This window comes from Hemicordylus capensis, chromosome 1 (assembly GCF_027244095.1).
Source record: "Hemicordylus capensis ecotype Gifberg chromosome 1, rHemCap1.1.pri, whole genome shotgun sequence".
In the NCBI taxonomy this organism is placed as follows: Eukaryota; Metazoa; Chordata; class Lepidosauria; order Squamata; family Cordylidae; genus Hemicordylus; species Hemicordylus capensis.
The window spans coordinates 87780235-87801482 of record NC_069657.1 but is presented as its reverse complement, the minus strand read 5'-3'; the positions used below and the strand labels follow the sequence as shown (position 1 = coordinate 87801482).

Here is a 21248-nt window from a genome sequence, read left to right as displayed (position 1 = left end):
GGCTGGCAGGTAGGCAGTGCCTTCCCTGCCTCTTAAAGTTATATACACACACACACACACACACACACACACACACACACACACACACACAGAGCCCCCATGTTCGAATTGGTTCGGTGTTCCAGAAAAGGAGTGCTGGACCAGTTCTGTGCACATCCCTTCCAGATGGCAATTACTGTGAGATGGAAGTAACTGATGGGGCTTGTTACTACTTTTGTTGTTGCTGTTTTTAAAAAGGCTTTTTTGGACACAGATGTCTCCCCAGCTTCACTCCGTTTAAATGTCCCACTTTCCTGGAAACTGCACACTAAAAGTGTTTGGGAATAACAAAACAAAAACATTTCTGATAATGAATTGAGGAGACTAGTAACCTGCCCAAGGGTGTGCTATGAGCCAGTGAGAGCTGTGTGACTTGAACCCAGGTCCAAGTCCAGCAGTTCAACAAAAGTATCTCTCCTTATTTGGATTTCCTAGATGCTGAAATACTGTTGCCATCTAGATGTATGTCAGGTGGGCACAACAATGATTCTTTTTTTATGCAGTGCACTATGATTATAGAACACTAGTATGTTTCAGCCCATTATAATAATGGGCGCTAGTTTTTTCCCCCCTTTATGCCTTCTTCCTCCGCCCCCCCCCCACCTGATTAAGGGCCAAATCGGCCCAAACAATTGCCCCCGCCCTCCCAGCTGCCCGAGTCCTCCTCACCTGCCCGCCCCCATGATTAAGGGCCAATTCGGGCCAAACAATTGCCGCCGCCGCCCGGCCGCCCTCCCAGCTGCCCGAGTCCTCCTCAACCCTGGCCCGCGTCAGTCGGGCGATCTTAGACCATATTCTGAGAAGGAGAGAGGAGCTCGCAAACAGAGCTCCTCTCTCTGCAAAGGCTCTGCCCGAACTGGCGCTTTGGGCGCAAAGGACACCTGTTGCATCCTTTGCGTCCATAGCGCCAGTTCGGGCACAGCCTTTGCAGAGAGAGGAGCTCTGTTTGCGAGCTCCTCTCTCCTTCTCAGAACATGGTCTAAGATCGCCCGACTGACGCGGGCCGGGGTTGAGGAGGACTCGGGCAGCTGGGAGGGCGGCCGGGTGGCGGCGGCAATTGTTTGGCCCGAATTGGCCCTTAATCATGGGGGGGGGGCAGGTGAGGAGGACCCGGGCAGCTCGGAGGGCCGGCGGGCGGGAGGGCGGCGGCGGCAATTGTTTGGGACGATTTGGCCAACATGGCCGCCCGTTTCTGGGCGGCCGTATCTTTCTCGGCAGTTCTGGGCATGCGCTCCGCGCATGCCCAGAACTGCCAAGAAAGACACGGGCAGCACGGGATCACACTCAAGCTCTTTATTATAGAGGATGGTTCCAGGAGAGATCTGCCTTGCTCCATCTTTGCTTGCTTTCTCCTGGGGCAGTTGAGTATGACTGACTGCAGCAGTCATATTTTTCATTTTGGTTTTTCATTGGTCCATATGGACAAGTTCTGATGCTTTTTGATGGGATGTTGCTGTTTTTTATGATTTAATATGCAAAGATTATTATATGTGTGGCATGGTATAGTTTGTTATATGGTGTCTTAGTAGCAGAAAAATGGAGTATATCAGAATAATCAATCTGATAGTATCACTTTACATATATTAATGTATATTACACACTCTACATTTTTAACATGTTTTACAGAGACGCATAAGCAAAAGACAAATCTCTGCACTTACAGTCTTAATTTTTGACAGCAGAGGAAATTGGGTTTATAGGCTGAGGAGATAAATATGGCACATATACTGAACTTAGACCTGTGTTGCATTGCAATCATGGGCAAGAGCAGCAGGGCTTCTTTTTCTTTCCATACTTGTCCTAGGCTGACCTGTCATCTTTTCCCCCCCTCTTGCAGCTGCTGGGAATGGTGCTCTCCATTTGCCTCTGCAAAAACATTCACACTGAAGACTACACCAAAGTGCCCAAGTACTGAGACTGCTGTCATTGGGTGCTGCCCGAGAGCAAATGGAACATGTCCTTCCTCATACCTGGACTGTCTGCATCACTTACCATTCCTCCTGTGGCATCCAGCACTGCTGTGGATCAGTTAGGCTGCACTGCAGCTATGAGTTCTTTGAGGGATCAGGGGCTTGGGCAGCCCCCTCCTCTCTTGATGGTTCTTCTATGAAGCAGGCCACTTAAGTCTTCCTCTACTTGTGCAATGCCCTGCACCTTTACTGACAGCACTGTGCTAGATAGTCCTTTCCTTATTTTTATCTACTTCTGACCAATTGTGATTAGGGTTAGACAGCCTTCCTGCAGTTCTTTACTATCATTGCTATGTGTACACTACCTTTGCATCCCACTCAGTCAGGAAGAATCTTCAGGGCTTTGGCTAATGTTGGTGGCTTGGTAGTGGGTCTGTGTGCTTCCCCCCCACTCCCCGCCCTTTAACACCTCTGCCTTTCACAACTTCGCTTCCTCAAACACCAATTACTCCTCTTTGCTTACTGCTCAGTCTTTGGTGACATCCATCAGTTTCAGCTTGGGCTCAGCTGCAAGCTTTTGCTTTCTTCACCAGTTACCCCCTCTGGACAGGAGTGTGTGGCTTGGGTGATCGGAATTCTCTCTCCTCTGCCACACTCTTCTTCTCCCTGGATCCTGTTAGCTTGGAGGCACTTTACAGACTGTGTGTGACATGTGCAAGACTGAGTATGTGCAAGTTCATTGGGATATGTTCCTGGGTTGCCAATTTTTATAGAGGTGAGGATTGAGACCACATATATGTATTTCTTCCAGTATAGGTTTTCTGTGGTTATGTTTTGTGTTGTGTTAAGAAAATGTTGGCTTTTCATACCAACAAGGGGAGGGTGGGGAAGCACCACTGCTGCAGGACATGAGCAATGAGTCTTTTTGTTCCTTCTGTTATACGTGCATATCTGGTTGGGTGACGTATGAACCTGGAGTAACTAAGATTGCCACCTGAATCACGAGGCCCCTGAAATAGGGAGACACTATGAGGGTATTTGGTGTGTTCACAGGGAGGAGTTTCTGCACCCAATAGCTAGTCTAGTGATTCTGTTTTAGGTGAGAGGGCAATGGTATCTCTTCAGTAGAATCCCTTACTTTGGGTTGGGGAATGGGAAAGGTTGGTACTCAGTAGTGGTTGCATTCAGAGCTGTAGATTCCACAACCCGCATGGCAATGAATGTGGCATGGAAGGCATCCACTTCAAAGAACTAGTTATGGAAAGTTGAGTAAAATTGGACAAAGGATCTTCATAATCTTCCATGTATTAAAAGTTCTTGACTTCCACGAATATGCAGGTCAGTGCGTCTGGGCACTGTTGCCATGTTCCAGCTGAGCACAGGAAGCTTCATGGGAGGGATATCTACAAATCAACGGTTAAACCATTGTCCCGAGGGGAAAATTGAATGAGCTTCATGCTAATAGCCAATATCAGCCCTGTCAAGAGGATCTTCATGCACCCTCAGGACACACATGCTATTATTTCTTAAGGGATTATTGACAATAACAAATACAGGAGGAGACTGGTGTTTATAATTTTGCTTTGGTTAAACTTAGTTTACTTTCTGTGCAGTGAGAGCTGGATAATTGATGGAGGATATTCTCAATCCTTCATATTGTTGAACAGAACTTTAATGTTGGTAAAGAAGAAAGTTGCAAGTCTCCAAGGTTCATGGGAGTGACCTCTTGAGCTCCCTCTTACTACTTCCATTCTGGTAACTGCTTTTCAAATTGGTTGTAAAACTAGGTTTTATATTCACCTTTTGTGCTTCAATTGATACGCTGCTTCATTGATAAGCTGTTTTTGCTATGGTTCTTGTTCTCTTGGATTCAGCTCGAGAAAAAGAAAAGCTGAGCCCCTTCTGGATTTTTACTTTGTTTTTAGAAACCTCTTCCAAATGGAAGAAATGCATGTACAGATTCAAACAAATAATGGGTGGGTATTTCAGTAATAAAAATATTTGCTTAAAAAAATCACAAATGTTTGTACGTTCAGTGTGTTGTCTTCGTATTAGCACACATTTGAGTGGCCTTGGGAAATCTTTATGATTCTAAGAAAAAATGGCGTTCTTTAAGGTAGAATCTGCCAATTGTAGCATTGCCTATATTGCCCAGAGTCATTTGGCAAATGACCTGGGTTAGGGTTCGGTATACAAACTATTGCTAAGTACAGTTTGGACAGTTGCTTTAATTGAGCAATACACTAAATATCCAAAAGAGTAAGCTTAGATTTGGTTTCTTTACATAGTCACTGACAGCTGATGGCAGAGGCTGGTGATACTAAAAGACTCTGATAATGAGGATAAAGAGGTATTATACACAGACCGGAAGTGGTCTCTAGCTAGATGAAGGAGCTCATATCTTTAGCAATGATCTAGAAGAGGGAATCTTGGCAGGTACAAGTGTGTTTCACTTTGTAACAAACCCACTTGAGTTTGGGCAGTTTAACTAATTCACCCCTGTTCCAGTGCAGTGTTTGCCACCACTCTCTGCTTCCAGGGAAAACTCAAATTTGAGTCTGAACCAACTTTTGGAGGATCCCCTCTGTTTCTGCAGAATGGGAGCCCGGCTTAGTTGACTCCTTCAGTTAAGTTTCCCTTTTTAGTAGCTCAACCAAGCAGTCAGCTCATGGGGAGCTGCAACACAAAGAGGTAAGATAGTTCTCTTTAAAAGGTTACATCTACAGGAACCAAGGTGGGTAGGGGAGCAGGTAGGCATTGGGAAAATAAATCAAAAATCACTTCTAACATATTCTAAAGCAAAGAACTTGCATATATTGATGGAGAATGGTCCTGCCAGTAGATGGAAAAGTAGCTGATGGGCATGATGCTCTCGCTTTAAGATGGAATAGCTTCCATGATGATGCACATGGTTCCTTGACACACTCCTTCATGACAACTTGTACCAGCTGAAATTACATCTTCCACACATCTTTTAAAGTACAGTAGCATTTGTCTTCTTATACCACCTGGTTATTTTAGTACTATGTAGGATGCAGCTACCGATCTTGGAGAGACGAACACATTATCCTGACATCATTGTAGAACACTATTTCTTCTCCACTAGAGGGTGTTGATGTCATATGGAAATACTAACTACAACGTAAGGTAGGGCAGCAACCATTCTCAATCCTATTGTTCTTTAAGTAGGGAGTTCTACTTTTAAAACCATGCATGTTGTTTGGTCATTGTGCAAGCTTCCCAGTTTTATACTTGGTTCATGCCTTCATAAACACTTGCTAGTGTTTATGCACATTCACTGTTCAGCTTCTTAAACCAGATTTACTACTACTACTACAACTACAAAAATGCTTCTTACCTATATAGTGAATATAGTGTCTAGGAGTTAAGATTATAGAAACAACTCTTCCACCTATCTGAAGCTTCTGCTTTAGTAGAGCTATAATCTTGAACCTCTGAGTTAGGAACATAGGAAGCTGCCATATATTGAGTCAGACCATTGGTCCATCTAGCTCAGTATTGTCTTCACAGACTGGCAGCGGCTTCTCCAAGGTTGCAGGCAGGGATCTCTTTCAGCCCTATCTTGGAGAAGCCAGGGAGGAAACTTGGAACTTTCTGCTCTTCCCAGAGCGGCTCCATCCCCCTAAGGGGAATATCTTACTGCGTTCACACTTCTAGTCTCCCATTCATATGCAACCAGGGCAAACCCTGCTTAGCTAAGGGGATAAATCATGCTTGCTACCACAAGACCAGCTCACCTCCTCCTGGTAGAAGGATAAACAGTGCCAGGTCAGAAACAAAAGCAACAAACTTCAAAATTCCAAAATTGTTTGTAAAATGTATTCAAGTTTGTTTATTAAATAAAGCACAAAGAATCCGACTGTGCATGAATGGGCTATGCTCTTTGTTAGGAAGTACCATTTCATAATTATGTTCGCTATGCTTATTGAAATGCTAACTGGCTAGGAGTTTCTTTTTAAAAGCTCACTACATATATAATCATGTTTGTAATTCCTTTACGGCAAACTGCTTTCTGAGCCAACGGGGGCACAGCTTGTCCAGACTGACAGGCTGATGACCTACAGAGATCGTCCAATCAGTACACCAGGTGGGTGGGACCTAGAGGCAGAAGAGGTGTCTGCCTACAGCAGCAAAATTTGAGGCAGTGGCCGTAGCCCCAGGGAGTGGAGTGAGTTCCCCCTTTTACTTTGATTTGGAAAAAAGCCACAGCAGCAGTATCTGGGGCGGGGCGGGGGGGACCAGGCTAGGGGAAAGTTATCCCTTTTGCCCCTAAAGATTGCTGGCGGCGGGATGGGGTGCAGCAGTGGAGGCTGGCTGGCTGCAGAGATGGTGAGGGGGCAAGGGGGAGAGCCACGGTGTCCCTCTTTTTTATCTCTAAGCCTGCTGTGTGGGTGGCAGTGGCAAGCTCCAGCTCCTTCCTCTCCCCTCCCTGCTAGCTGACTGAATGGCCAGGCTCTGCTATCAGCAACCTGCTCCCTCATTTTTAACTGTATCTAAAATCTGGGAAAGCCTCAGACAGAACCAGTCTGTAGTAATTGGGAAAGACTCAGTAACCATTTAAACGTTCTTAACCTAAAATTGATGCTTAAGACAGCCTATTTTTGTAGCCTTTTGAAACTCATTCCAACTCATTCCAATAGTGCCCACCAGAGATCATATTGAGTCAGACATGCCTATTGACCCAACACAAGGCACAGCCCTAGTTGCCATGTCTCTGCAATTTTCTACACAAAAGTGTTTCAGTAATATAAAACCTTTTCTGTTAGGAGCTGAGGATGATTCTGCAGCGTACACAGCAGCCCCAGACAAGAAAACCCAGCACCCACATTGGACCCAAGCACCATCCTTAGGGTGTATTCAAGCATCCATCCTCTATCCTTCTGTATTATTGACAGTTTATTGGAGGTTTTCAGAAGTTTCACAGTTGCATTCCCATCCCCAGTTGCTGTTCTCTGCTTGTATACTCAGTAAACTAAATAAATATTTAAAAGACAGGAAAGGGGCAAAAGAAAAAAGAAAGAGGAAGCATCTTAAGCTACAACTGCAGTTTCCTACCTTCAGTCTGGGGCAGATTGTGCATTTAGACAAACTTCTTTGCATACAATGTGGAAGAACCCAAGGTAAAGGTAAAGTGTGCCATTGCGTCCGTGTCGGCTCCTGGCGACCACAGAGCCCTGTGGTTGTCTTTGGTAGAATACCGGAGGGGTTTACCATTGCCATCTCCTGCACAGTATGAGATGATGCCTTTCAGCACCTTCTTATATCGCTGCTGCCTGATATAGGAGTCTCCCATAGTCTGGGAAACATACCAGCAGGGATTCGAACCAGCAACCTCTGGCTTGCTAATCAAGTCATTTCCCCACTGTGCCACAAGGTAGTGGTTCAAAATGTATGTCTAGTTTGAGCACTAACCAGATGGGAACATTCTTATTCTCCAGTGTAGACGGCTGCATTCCCTCACATTTCCAGATCTATATGATATGACAAATCGTTCTTTAATTACCTGAGTCCTTACGAAACGCACTATGATTTCAAGTTCCTGATTTATTTCAGAGCAAGCCTGTGCTCCTAATCATGTAGAATAAATGCATCCAGATGATTGAGTGGGTTCAGCTTTGGTCACGATGTCTAGAGATGACATAATATCCCATTATGTCTCCAGAGTTGAAAGGGGGGGAGGGCTCTCTTGTGTACTCGGTTAAACACAGGACTTTCCCCTTGGCTTTTTAATATGATCATTGCAACACAAAAACCATTCATAGCCTTTGCTCTGCTGTCTGTATGTGACTAAATTGGCCATGACCTTGCTCTGTAACGCAGTCTCCAGTGCTGGCCTGATAAGCGTCAATGTGGGTGGTAGCATTCTTCCAGAAATCTTATTTTTTAGATATCTGGAAAGCACTAACTGAGAGATCCAGATGTAGATGTCTACAGTTGCTTTACTTTGTGCTTACAGTCATCTCTAAATGCAGGACACTGTATTCTTCTTCACAAAGAGCCACAATCTATGCAAAAAGGATCTGGCCAGCTTTGAGGCTAGTGCAAAAAATGCAAATCAATGCTGCCACTTTCTGTTTATGTTTTTGGATAAGCCGTGTGGATTTGAGAGGTATGTACTCTTGCATCTCAATCGACATTTTGTTGTTTATATCATTAGGCACTCTGGCCTTGCAACCCCTCAGTGTGCTCAGTGATCTTTTCTTATATGCTTACCACATACTTGTAGTGTGCACACAGGGATCCTGATGGGCCACTAAGAAGATGGAAAGGATTCCCACTTATTGGTAAATGCCTGTTACTAGATACCTCTTAAGTGTCCAAGAGAAGTATAGAGTCAAAAGGATTGTCTATCCTTTTGCATTACATCTTCTTAATCCAAGGAATGTATAGTGTGTGTGTGTGGGGGGGGGGATATTTTATGTCCCACCCTCACCCCCTCTGTCCAGATTGCATTGTTGTCTGTACTCACCGAAAAGAGAGGCCTGGAGTGTTTAGGCAGCTTGCCTCCAGCTCGTTTCCCCAGTTTCCTTTAATGATCTCTACCTTCATTAAATCTTGGAAAGGAGGAGGCATTCCAAAACCTTTCCGTGAAGCTGCTTTGATATTAAGGAGGCCCAGTTCTTGACATCTCTGGCTCCTCAGTCCTCACGTGGCACAGTTCCCAGTGGCTTATTTTAGTGGTGTGTGTGGGGGGGGTGAAGTGTATCTTTCATGCTTGTTGAGGGGCGATCTGATCTGCCTCAGACTCCTGCCGGTTTCCATTGCCCTTCAGTTCTTCATGTCATCACCTGCTCTTAGTCTAAGGTTTATGAACTTTCTTAACGGTTCAGCATGAACAAAAAGCATCCTCACTCCTACAAGTGCTAGCTGCTCACTGGCTCCACTACCAACGGTATGAGGCCATAAGGTGTATTCTTACAGCCCTGACCATGACTGCTACAGTGGAATCTGCCAGGCAGCTTTCAGTAGGAAGTTTTGCCAAAGTTTGCGTTGGCAGCGAGAAATAAGAGAGGCAAGGTACATGGTGCTTAACATTCTCTTTAGAGAAGGTTAAGTAGAGATGGGCTGCCTGGTAAAAGCTTTAGGCGGCTTGACTTGATGTGAAAGGCAATGTTGCAATTCATCATGGCTTTTACTGCATATGTCTTGTTTGGTTTGTGCTTAGCATTTTGCTGCTAATCTTGGTGTATTTCCTGTCTGTCCCGAAGTTTGTCCGGATTGTAGGGAAAGCAAAGCAACATTACTAAGACTTTTGTCACTCCTGAGCAAAATGTGCCTTAGTCTGTTCTCTTCACCACCTTGCTACTTGCTGTAAGCAGTGGTGTGCCAAATAGGGTTGCTAAATTGCCATGCTGACAAACTGCACCTGTTGAATTTCTAAATCATGGGCCTATGCAAGGCATTGGAGCCCTGCTAATACTGAAGTGCACAATGTTCTATTTGTCTTAAGCTGCATTTAAAATGGACCCAAGCTTCAGTATATGGCTTCTTCAAATGACACATTGCACACACATGCATGTAGCAGAATCCTGATGGTGACAATACTGAAAGCTATATGGGGGTGGGGGAACCAAAAGTGGAGAAATTGGATGTGAAAAGGCTTAAGCCACAAGTTATCAAATGTGGGTACCCAGATGTTGGAGTACAACTCTCAATCTCCAGCCATTGTGGCTGGAAATGATGGGAGTTGTAGTCTAACATCTGTAAGGTTATAGGCCACCTCCAGCCTCAAAGGCAAGATGCTTCTAAATACCAGTTGTAGGGGAGCTACAGTAGGAGAGAGGGCATGCCCTCACCTCTTGCTTGTGGGCTTCTGTAGTGACCAGACTCCCCTCCCTCTAACCAGTTAACTGGAAGTGAACCCTGTCTTGACTTGACAGGCTAGTAAACTCCAAGGCTCAGCCAATCAGCACACCAGGTGGGTGGGACCTAAAGTGTTGTTGCCAAGAAGAGGGGAGGTCTTTGTTGCTAGGCAGGAGAGGCATAGAAGGACATGTGGCCATGGAGGTTGGCTGCAGGAGGATGACTGCAGCTCTTGGAAGATAGAACTGCGGGGGGCTTGATTATCAACCAGAGTTTGGTGAGTTCAAGGAAAAAGGAAGCCAAGGCTAGTGGTTTCAGAGGTTTAGGGCAGGAGAAAGTGGTTTTGTAAAAGTTTGCATTATAATTTCTATTTCTTTGGTGTGCATGCTTTTGCATATTCCTGATAATGTTCTGTTACTGTTTACCTGTAAATTACAATAAGAAACATTAGCAATAAAACTGTATTTTTATAGTTCTTTTCTTTTTACGAGCCTCTCCAAGTTGTTTTTTAACTCGGAAAAGGGGGTGGGTGGGCAAAGGGGGATTCCTCTGGTGCAATCACATCCTCAAATGGTCAGAAGCTATCAGTTTTCTCACCATGTGCAGCCTTGCACATGGAAGATATTTTTATACTTGCCCAAGAGCAAAATAGAGTTTTTCTCCTGGGATTCCACCCCAAGCCCAGGGAGGTTCAAGCTCTGTCAATAAGAGGGGTGGCAGCAGCAGCACTTTAAACCTACTGGGAATATAGAATAGTTTTAAGAGAAGCCTAGCCAGGCAACTCAGCAGGGATTTCAGCATTTCTTTCCCTCACATGGACTAGATCTGAGACAAAGGCTTTAATCCACTACAGCTTCCCAGAGGTATCTGGTGGGCCACTGTGTGAAACAGGATGCTGGACTAGATGGGCCTTGAGCCTGATCCAGCAGGGCTGTTCTTATGTTCTTGTCTGAGAACAGCCAGCTTAAGCAGCTCCTACCACCTCTCTGTTCTATATTTTTCACCCCCACCCCCACTAATGTGGCATGTTTTAAAATTTGAGATTCAGTTGCATGTAATTGTGGGCAATGTGTAGTTAGGCCCTGATTTTAAGCTACAGCATGAATTCTGGCTCATTTTCTTCTCCCTGATCCTGCGAGACTCTTTGCTAGATGTCTGCTATTAAAAAAAAAAAAATACTAGGACAATTGAAATAAGTTTCTCAAGCATGAACTCAAGACTACCTTAGCATAGCTGACAGTGGAAAAACTGAGCTCTCAGAATTCGATAACTTCAAATAATTCTGGTCCTTGGATAATGAGTACTGCTTTTAGAAAGGTGCGTACACACACACATATATATACACACACAACACACACGTGTGTGTGTGTGTGTGCGTGTGTGCGCATGTGCATGCCAAATCCCTTCCCCTTTCTTCTCTTTTCGGTATAGTTTCATCTCTAATCCAGTTAACACTTTGTGATATCCAGAATTTGTTCTCCCGGCCTCATTTCTGGCTACGGAGTCTGTGTGATATTCCAGTAACAGCTACTGCCAATTTGTTCTTTCTTTGTTATTATTTGTTGTTAGCCTGGTGGGAAAAGTCTAAGTGCATTATTCTCCACAGCCTTCTCCTTTAATTGAAAGTTAAAGGCTCACTAAATTATAACTGGAATATGGTTTTAAATTGTTTTAAGATTTTTATTTTAAATCTGTTTTAAGTTGTGTTGAAATGCCCAGACAAAGGTTTGGGGCAGTATACAAATGTGAAAATTAAAATAAACTAAAATAAAAATAATAAATAAAGTGTTATGGCTGAAAAAAGGAAATCTTATCTGGCTATCCACAGTAGACCCAGTAGACTCTGGGTTGGCTGCTCTTGCTAAAACCCCTTCTTCTGACTTTCCTATAATAAAGTATGCTTTATTTCACTTGAAGGGATGAAGAATGCCATTCACAAGCACAAAAAAACCCCCCTCTGTTCTTATGAAACCAGTTATCAGATCAATCCTATTTTAATCTTCACATTCATTGGGAAATAGCCTTTTCACCATGCTGTGCAATTATTTGCATAAGTGTAAACTTTGTGTATTGTATTTAAAAATGCAAAGGGGAAAGAGCACTCTGGATTTGGATGTATTTGGGGCCTACTTTGTGTTATAGCTTTCCAATTTCATTTTTGCACATGTTGCTATTGACACTGCAGGTTGTCTTCCCTGCCCCCCGGGGGACAACTCAGAGAGAGAGAAGAGACTTTCTGATATTTTAAAACCCTGAACAGTTTGTCTTGGATAAGATAAAGTCTGGGAGATACAAAGAGGCACTACAGAAATCATGCCTGTTTGAGCTGGCAAACGCAATCAAACATATTAAGGATCTGGTTCACACACACACCCCCGACATCTTGGATTTTTTCTTTCTTTCCCCTTTCTCTAGTAGTGTATGGTGTGTACAATGTTATGGCAGACTGAAGCTTTGAGAGCAATTGCGAGACACTGAGAACCTCCTAAATGGGGACCTCAAAGAGTCTTCTTATCTGAACTGATACCAAGAGGAAAGATTCAAGTCTTGATATTTCAGTATTGCAAGTATAGCTTTATTTCTGCTTCTAAATATTTAGAGGAGAAACTATAAGGCAGGAGTTCGTGTAAATTGATGCTTGTGTAAATCTGAAGAAGCCCTGTGTCAAGCAGGTCAGGCATGGATCTATGTGCAACCACAATGCCCATCTCATGTGCAGTGGTGGGAGAGACTCCCTCCTGCTACTTTCTCCTGGTGCTCCCCATGTACAAATGGGAGCATCGCGCAGTGGCCCCTACAGTATATCATTGTGGGGCCTCAGGAGGACATTCCCATTTTCAGACAGAGTGCCAGGAAAGGCAATGGCAGCAGATCCACACTGTTGAATGACACAGAGGCCTTTGGGAAGAAGCCCATTTTCCAATACGGAAGATAGGAGGAATGTGATGGGTTTTCCAACTCCCTATCCATTAATGAGAGGAACACAGTGGCAGATCCTCTTCCTCCCATCCTCTGAGGGAAAAGATCTTCCATTACCACCACCACATTGCCCCAAGAGAGAGGAGGAGTTGCCATGGAACCCAGCAGCAGCTGCTGCTCCTCTCACCTTCCCCATTGACCAATGGGAGACATTTTAGAAACTCTTTGGCTCCTCCTCCCCCTCTCAGCCTGGGATGGTAGCAGAGGTGTGGGCATATAGCTTTTGTCTTGGTCTTCTTAAAACTGGATTTTGGAGGCAAGGAAATAGTTGGCCATGTCTCAATAGATGAGCTCATCTCTGAGCAGAAATTCAGATGATGGAACTGCTATCTCATGACACAAATTAAAGATTGATTTAAACTTGACAAGTGTTTTTTCAGCTATTATACAGCTGCAGTTATGAGAAAAATTGATCCATCTTGTGCAACCATTAAAAGCACGGACACTCTTTTTAGTCCAGGCATTGTTGAGCCTGTTATTAAGTCAGCAGTTTATCCTAGGAGACTACTTTGCCAGGTTTTGCAATAGGTGCTATGTACCTGGAGGACTCCTGCTCGAAAGGTTTTCAACAAGTGGCTTTTCTCATTATTGTGCAGCAGTAACACAGAAGTTTGGCAGCTCCAGCATCCTCTATTGGTACACCATCCAATGTTGTACATCTACAAATGAATGTATTTTACTTCACATTAAGTGGACAGCAGTGGTGATTGTGCAACATCATGAGGTTTGCTGTCATGCCCTACTAAAATATTATTCTGGCATACTAATTTTGAAGTGTACATTCCCTGCAGTCAAGAAGGTATACTTCCACATTTTTATGTGACAAACCTGTGTGTGATATTCCAGAGTTTCAAAGTTAAGTAGCAAACACTCAGCTTTGTAGTTCAAAATAATTCAAAAATGTGTTTCCAGAGTTATTCAAAGTCTGGTACACACTAGCGTAAGTGAAGTCTATTAAAATTTCTATGTTCAAGGAAGATTGAACTTGATGGTTGGAAAGTTACACACTCTGTGTGTGTGTGCGTGCACACACACACGTAGCCCGTACACATTAGGAGAAAATAGTGATTGCACCTATTTTACAGGTATTTCAAATGGCCTGGATCAAGTGCTGGAAACAATTGTGAAATACAAAAAAACTACTGTTCCCTAGAATGAGCAGAGAAAACTATTCTGTTTATCATATTCACAAGAGAAGATTCCAAGAGGTCCTCCTGAACTGCATTTGACTGAAGAGGCAGCTTTCAGAGTGTGAAAAGCTCCATTAATCCCAGCTCCACTAATGCTTGGGAACCTAGTAGGACAACCACTATCCAGTCTCTACTGAGCACTGCAGATCCTCCATGGAGCCACTTATTTGATATTTGTAGCTGGCAGCACACAGAATATGAAGTTAGAATTGTATGCCCCTAGAAGTCTGTAAAGCATTGCAACTGGGGAGGCCCCAGATAAGAAGGTTAAGGAATTAGCCTCCAGCAAACAAGAATGAAACATCCAACATGCAGGCTCCTGGCAACAGCAGCACTGCAGTGAGGTTATATCCTGGAGCAGCTACTTAATATTCTCTGTTAGGAACCATCATGCATCCTGGGGAAGGAAACAGCTGCTGAAAAACCCCAGAGAACAGACAAAACAGGAAACGCACAAATGCTGAAGACCAAAGCACATGAGAGTGCCTCTCAGTCATCAGCTTCATTAGGAGGCACCCTCCAGCCCTTGCTTCTTCCTTCTCACCACCACTTCCCCTTCCTGTTTGTCTATTGCACTAGCCAGCCTGTGCCAGCAAGTGTCCCCAGTCTCTTCCCCTGAAGGGTCTGTGCTCTTCTCTATTTTCTCTATTCCTAAGGACAGCATGAACAAATGTAATGTGTGAACTGGTGGATTCCACAGCAAGGATATGTCTTCAAATCAAAAAGTATTTAATTTGGATATTTCATTTTTAGAATGGGGAAGGAAAGCAATCTGGAACACACTCAAGTTCCTCCAGCAGCAATTCTTATGACTGCAGCAGCTGGAAATGTTGGAATTGCGTATCAGTGCTAACAACTTTTGTACTATTTCCTTGTCCGTGTAAAGCAATGTGCTATTTTAAGTACTATATGTAATGCTGCAACTGAAGTGCTGTTCAAGCAAGCTGAGAAAATGGTGTTTCTTCTTCAAGTGAGAGTAAAGCAATAAGAACAGCCCTGTTGGATCAGGCCCATCTAGTCCAGCATCCTGTTTCCCACAATGGTGCGTCAGATGCCTTTGGGAAGCGCACAAGCAGGAGATGAAGACAAGACATGCCCCCTCTCCTGCAACTCGTATTCAAAGGCATCTTGCCTCTGAGCCTAGAGGGTATCCTAAAGCCACTGATAGACCTGTCCTTCATAAATTTGTCAAAGTGCCTGTTTTAAAGCCATTCAGGCTACATCTCGTGACAAAGAATTCCATAGATTAATGATGTGCTGTGTGAAAAAATACTTCTTCTTGTTGGTCTCAAATTTCCTGGCAATCAGTTTCATGAGATGACAGTGCTGTGAGAAAATTTTCTCTCTCCACTCTTTTCATACCATGCATGATTTTATAGGCTTCTGCCATGTTTTCCCTTAGTCGTCTTTTTTCAAATCTAAAAAGCCCCAGATGCTGTAGCCTTGCCTTGTAAAGGAAGTACTCTACGTTCCAGTGTTTCATATTTTCAAAATTCAGAACAATCTGCTGGACATGAGCAGCAAAATCATTATTCAAACTATATCATGGAGCAAGATTAGAGGTTGTGCTGTGTTTGTGCCTAGCAGGAGAGATGCTGTACAGGCCACATGATCAGAAGGGTGTTATGCTCAAAAACGATAGCTCCGAATAGGATTTCTGGTGTTCTTTAAAACAATACTTCAGGATTCTGCTCATCTGAGTGTTCCAGGAGTTAAATATTACCAGTACTAGGAAAATTCAGAACTGTAAATAAGGCTGCCACCTTTTCTTAAACAAGCAAACAAAAACCCCAGCAGCCTGACAGACAGGAATCCAGCAGCAGATGGTGGTTTTCCTGTAAGGTAGAGCTAAAACACTGAGGAAAGTTTCTTCTGCTTAATTGGTGGTGTTAAATGTACAGGCCCAGGGCTTAGTAAAAAAGAAGAAACGTCAGTGAAAGAGAAGGGAAGAGAAAGAACATTCATAAGTTATTAAAAATGCTACTGCACACCATCCTTTCAAGCCATGATCTGCCTGGGATGCTGATTTCTGACTCTTTGAAGCTTTCTTTTATCCAAACTATTGGGAAGTGCTGACTAGTCCCCAAAACTCTGTTATGTGGAACATTCTTGCTAGATTCAGCAACTTCCATGGTGCTTGGTAATACTGAAGAAAAGGAAATACAAGGACAGGAAGTATTGGACGACAGTAACTCGATAAAGCTGTCCTGTAACCTTCCTGTTTCAGGGAGCTGTGGCCAGCCCAGGACCTCCCTCCTCTTCTCCTCTTGTATAATGTATGTCCAGTGATAGTGTGTGTCAACAGATTTGTTGTTCCAGCAGGTTATTCAGTTCCTTCCCTAGGTCTCCTGAGGTAGCAGCCTGGGTGCATGGTTAGTGAAATTTCCAATTAAATACCTTTACCCATCATTCTTATAGCCTTCCTTGCTCCTGCCATGTGTGTTGAATGTAACATGCAAATAACTGTACTTATCTATGTATGAGTGTGCTGTACACAAGTTGTGCATGCTTTGAACATGTGTGAATAAGGCTTCAGTGTGTGAACAAGATCTGTAAGTGTATACACTGTATACAGGTTGCATGTGCGTTAAACACAACATGCAAGTAGGGCTATAGAGCACTCCTTCGTTTGAGCATCTTCTGCAGAAGGGAAACTCAGTGCAGTCACTTCTTCCAACCCCACACACATTGTCGGATCAAGAGAGAACGTGTGTGTGAGAGTGTGTGTGCTGTGCACGCTACTGCTTTCATGGCTCTCCAGATCAAGTTGCAAATATAGACCAGAGAACTAATTTCAAAATGCTTTGTTTAAATAATACTCCTTAGCCTCGTCACGTGTAGCCCTTTCAAATGTTCAAAGCATTTCACAAGTAACTTTCTGTAATCTTTACAGCAGCCCTGTAAGGTAATGTGGGTTACCCCATATTGCGGAAGGGGTGGGGGTGGGTGTGAAGGGGAGGGGAGGTAGTGATACTAAGAAGGAATGGCTTGCATAAGACCACCTGGCAAGTTAGTATTAGAGGCAAGACTTGAACCACAAAAGTCCTGATTTGTAGCTCTGTATATTAACCATTATGCTGTACCAGTCACACAATGATGTAATTTCAGTTTTGGTTGCTTCCATACTAACTGGCTATATAGACAGCTATGTTCTTATAGACATAATTTATTTTGATACTTTCGATACTATCAACCATAGTATCCTTCTGGAACGTCCGAGAGTGTTGGGGGTGGGAAGCAGTGCTTTGCAGTGGTTCCGCTTCTACCTTTCGGGCAGATTCCAGATGGTGTCGCTTGGAGACTGTTGCTCTTCAAAATATGGGGTCCCTCAGGGCTCCATACTGTCTCCAATGCTTTTTAATATCTACATGAAACAGTTGGGAGAGATCATCCGGAGATTTGGTGCTGGGTGTTATCAGTATGCTGATGACACCCAAATCTATTTCTCCATGTCAGCATCATCAGAAGAAGGTATATCCTCCCTGAATGCCTGCTTGGAATCAGTAATGGGGTGGAAGAGGGATAACAAACTGAAACCGAATCCAGACAAGATGGAGGTACTTATTGTGTGTGGTCATCACTCGGGAAGCGATATTGATCTAGATGGGGTCACACTTCCTCAGAAGGAACAGGTACGCAGGCTGGGAGTGCTTCTGGATCCACACCTTTCCCTGGTTCCCCAGCTTGAGGCAGTGGCCAGAAGCGCTTTCTATCAGCTTCGGTTGATATGCCAGCTGCGTCCGTTTCTTGAGGTTCATGATCTCAAAACAGTAGTACACTTGCTGGTAACCTCCAGACTTGATTACTGCAATGCACTCTATGTGGGGCTGCCTTTGTATGTAGTCTGGAAACTACAATTAGTACAAAATACGGCAGCCAGGTTGGTCTCCAGGTCATCTCGAAGAGACCATATTACTCCTATATTACAGGGGTTGCACTGGCTGCCTATAAGTTTCCGGGCAAAATACAAAGTGCTGGTTATAACCTATAAAGCCCTAAACAGCTTAGGCCCACGGTATTTAAGAGAGCATCTTCTGCATGATCCCCATCGTCCACTACGTACATCAGAGGAGGCTCGTCTGTGGCTACCTTCATGTCGTTTGCTGGCCACCCAGGGACAGGCCTTCTCTGTTGTCGCCCCAAGACTTTGGAATGCACTTCCCATGGGAATAAGAGTCTTCCCATCTCTAGTGGCTTTTAAAAAGTGTCTAAAGACTTATCTTTTTACCCAGGCCTTTTAGCTTTTTAGCTTTTAACTTTTAAACTTTTGATTGTTTATTATTTGTTTTAAACTGTTTTTAGTATTTGTTGTGAACCATCCTGAGACCTTGGGTTAGGGTGGTATAAAAATGTGCTCAATAAATAACTAAATAAATAAATAATTTGCTCAGTCATTGATTGCAGAGAATCCAGATCATGAGGTAGCCTGCCAACCCATTATATTACAGTTTGTTTCTGTGTTCTCATCTTTTTAAAGATCTGATTGGTGGACATTGTTCTGACTTTGAATGCAATTGCAGTGCCGTCTGCCCCATACAGACTGGTAAAGAAGCACTGATGCTGATGAAAAGAGCGATCCATCAGGCATTTAAGGAATGTGATTGGTGATGCCCTGCCATTCTGCACTGCTCATTTGTCTTTCCCAATCCACTTGCTTGTGTAGCCCTTCTTAGGGGTTATTCCTAAGTAACAGCCTCTTCCTTGTGGGATATTTTCCTAGGTCTTGCCCATTTTTCAAAGGTTCCATAATTTCTAAGTCAATTGTACTTGATTTAAACTTCCCTCAGGATAAACAAGTCCTATAGATCCTTGTAATATAATTCACTTAAGAACAATTTGGGCAGAAACAGTAATGAAAGATACAAACCAATAGATTTTACTTATGAAGTTGGGAGATAATAATAATAATAATAATAATAATAATAATAATAATAATAATAATAATGGAATAAATAAAAGGGGAGTAAATGTAATGAATGGGAAATATTTTTTAAAAAAATTTACAGGTGCTTAAATTTATTTATTTATTTTATTTATTTTATTTATTTTTACGTCTATATCTCGTTCTTCCTCCAAGGAGCCCAATGCTACATACTTGAGTTTCTCCTCACAACAACCCTGTGAAGTAGATTAGGCTGAGAGTGAAGTGAATGGCCCAGAGTCACCCAGCTAGTTTCATGGCTGAATGGGGATTTGAACTCGGGTCTCCCTGGTCCTAGTCCAGCACTCTAACTACTACACCAATAGTATGGTAGATGGAACAGAGTTCAGATTCTGCTTTTTACTGACAAGATTAAATGTCTAAATTGCCACACAATTCTTAATAAAAATCCAGTTTGTTTTTCTTCCATTTTTCTCTCTCAGAAGCAAATCTGAATGTATCACAACTGGAACATAGGAAGTTGCCATATACTGAGTCAGACCATAGGTCAATCTTGCTCATGGCAACGGCTTCTCCAAGGTTGCACGCAGGAATCTCTCTCAGCCCTATCCAGATGCCAGAGAGAGAACTTGAAACCTTCTGCTCTTCCCTGAGTGGCTCCATCCCTTAAGGGGAACATCTTATAGTGCTCACATATCAAGTCTCCCTTTCATATGCAACCAGGGTGGACCCTGCTTAGCTAAGGGGACAAGTCATGCTTGCTACCACAAGACCAGCTCTTCTCTCCTAGAAAGAAATTCACTTCTTTCTCATCCTCCCTGTCGGCCTGTTCAGAGGCTTTGTGCATGCTTACAAGTGCTGAAAGTGGGTCAGAAGTCCCCTCCCAGTGCACCACCTCACTGGTTGCGTTGCTCACAGAAATGGCAGTGTTTGTCTGCTAGAACCACGATGGCAAGCACTTCCATGATCAGCAGCCTGGATCATAAGCATGTTCAATAGCGTTGTTTTGAACGCCTGAACAGGGCTTATCTTCTTTCTCCTTCCCTTTTCTCTTCCCTCTCCCACCCCGCAAATCCCTCTTCTCCTATCTGCCACCAGCCTCTCCTTTCTCTTCTTTTCTTGGGCTGCTGCCCTCTGGAATAAAAAACTGAAATGTAGAAGAACTGTTTCAATAGCACAAAGTGCTATTGTGCTGATAGAAAACCATAAGACTTGAAAATAAGAGCTAATTTAAATAAGGCAAGGGGCTGGATTTAGGGCAGGGAAATGTTAAAGGACAATGAAAAACAATTCATTTCAACGTTTGGTGTGCCTTAAAGTGACTTCTCCTGGCAACTGGCCCATTAATTAGGCTGAGTGCAGATGACCTAGGAAACCAGAGGTCCCTACACCTCTGGTTTTCGAAGCCGGTCTTCTGAATTCAGAAAACTGGAGCTAAGGGCGAAAAGGGACCTGCGGTTTCCCTTGGCAAACCCCACTCTGAACCTTTGGTTAGAATGTTCACTAACCTTTGGTTAGTTTCACCACCCTTAACTCCAGTTTTGTGGTGCCAGCATTATGTACAAAAGCTGTTACCACAGGTAGGGGCCTACAGAGTTGGAGTTGAGGGATGAAGCTCCTCCCGTACTCTGGCCCGATTTGCTGTGCAAGCTGTCCTTCTATCAAGCAGCAAGCCCCTCTCCCACCTCTCTGCAGTTTCGCTGACTGCAGAGAGGCAGCTCTCCCTGTTATCCGAACAGGAGAGAGGTGGGGTAGAACCGTGGGTCCACTGGACCCGCAGTTACATGCCGGGTCTGAACTGGTATATATTGTGGCGCACCTAGGTCATTTTGTAGGCCAGACCTGAAGGGCTTCGGAGGCCCCCCCTGCCTCGAGGATTTCCAGCTTTTTAAACAGGCTTTTTAATAGACATGTTAAAACTATGGAATGAGAAACACAGAGCTATCTGGCCCAATAAAGACGCATTCAGAGGCAGTCTTTCGGATGGACCTTGGGGATCTGATCCATGGCTTCCTGTCTTGGGAGGGGCATCCAAATGTTCTGGGAGGCCTCCCCAGAGGCCTGCCACCACTCTGCACCCACCCTGCTGGTGCCCCTCCGTGCAGATCTAAGCCATTTTTGCTGCTATTTGTGTGGCCTGGGGTGGAGGGGTTAGCCGAGCAGGTCTCCCCTGTTGTGGTGGCAGTGGGCAGAGTGGCTGATGCTCTGCCCACTGTTCTAAGTAGTTCTAAGCAGTTGTTATCCCAAAGGTTCTTTCCGGCCCACCACTGGTCTTGTCGTAGCAAGCATGATTTGTCCCCTTAGGTAAGCAAGGTCCACCCTGGTTACAAATGAATGGGAGACTAGAAGTGTGAGCATTGTAAGATACTCCCTTCAGGGGATGGAGCCGCTCTGGGAAGAGCATCAGAAGGTTCCAAGTTCCCT

The 21248-nt window shown here is 44.0% G+C and overlaps 1 protein-coding gene across 3 annotated transcripts in view; it reads left to right on the top strand.

Moving 5' to 3' along the window:
- Positions 1-3970, top strand: part of CD82 (CD82 molecule) — a 90851-nt gene extending 86881 nt beyond the window's left edge. For all 3 annotated transcript variants that reach the window (XM_053283697.1, XM_053283698.1, XM_053283699.1), the window contains exon 9: positions 1877-3970. In XM_053283697.1, the coding sequence (XP_053139672.1) occupies positions 1877-1954 (78 nt within the window). In that variant the 3' untranslated portion in view covers positions 1955-3970. The remainder of the gene's footprint in view (positions 1-1876) is intronic.
- The last annotated feature ends 17278 nt before the right edge of the window (positions 3971-21248 follow it).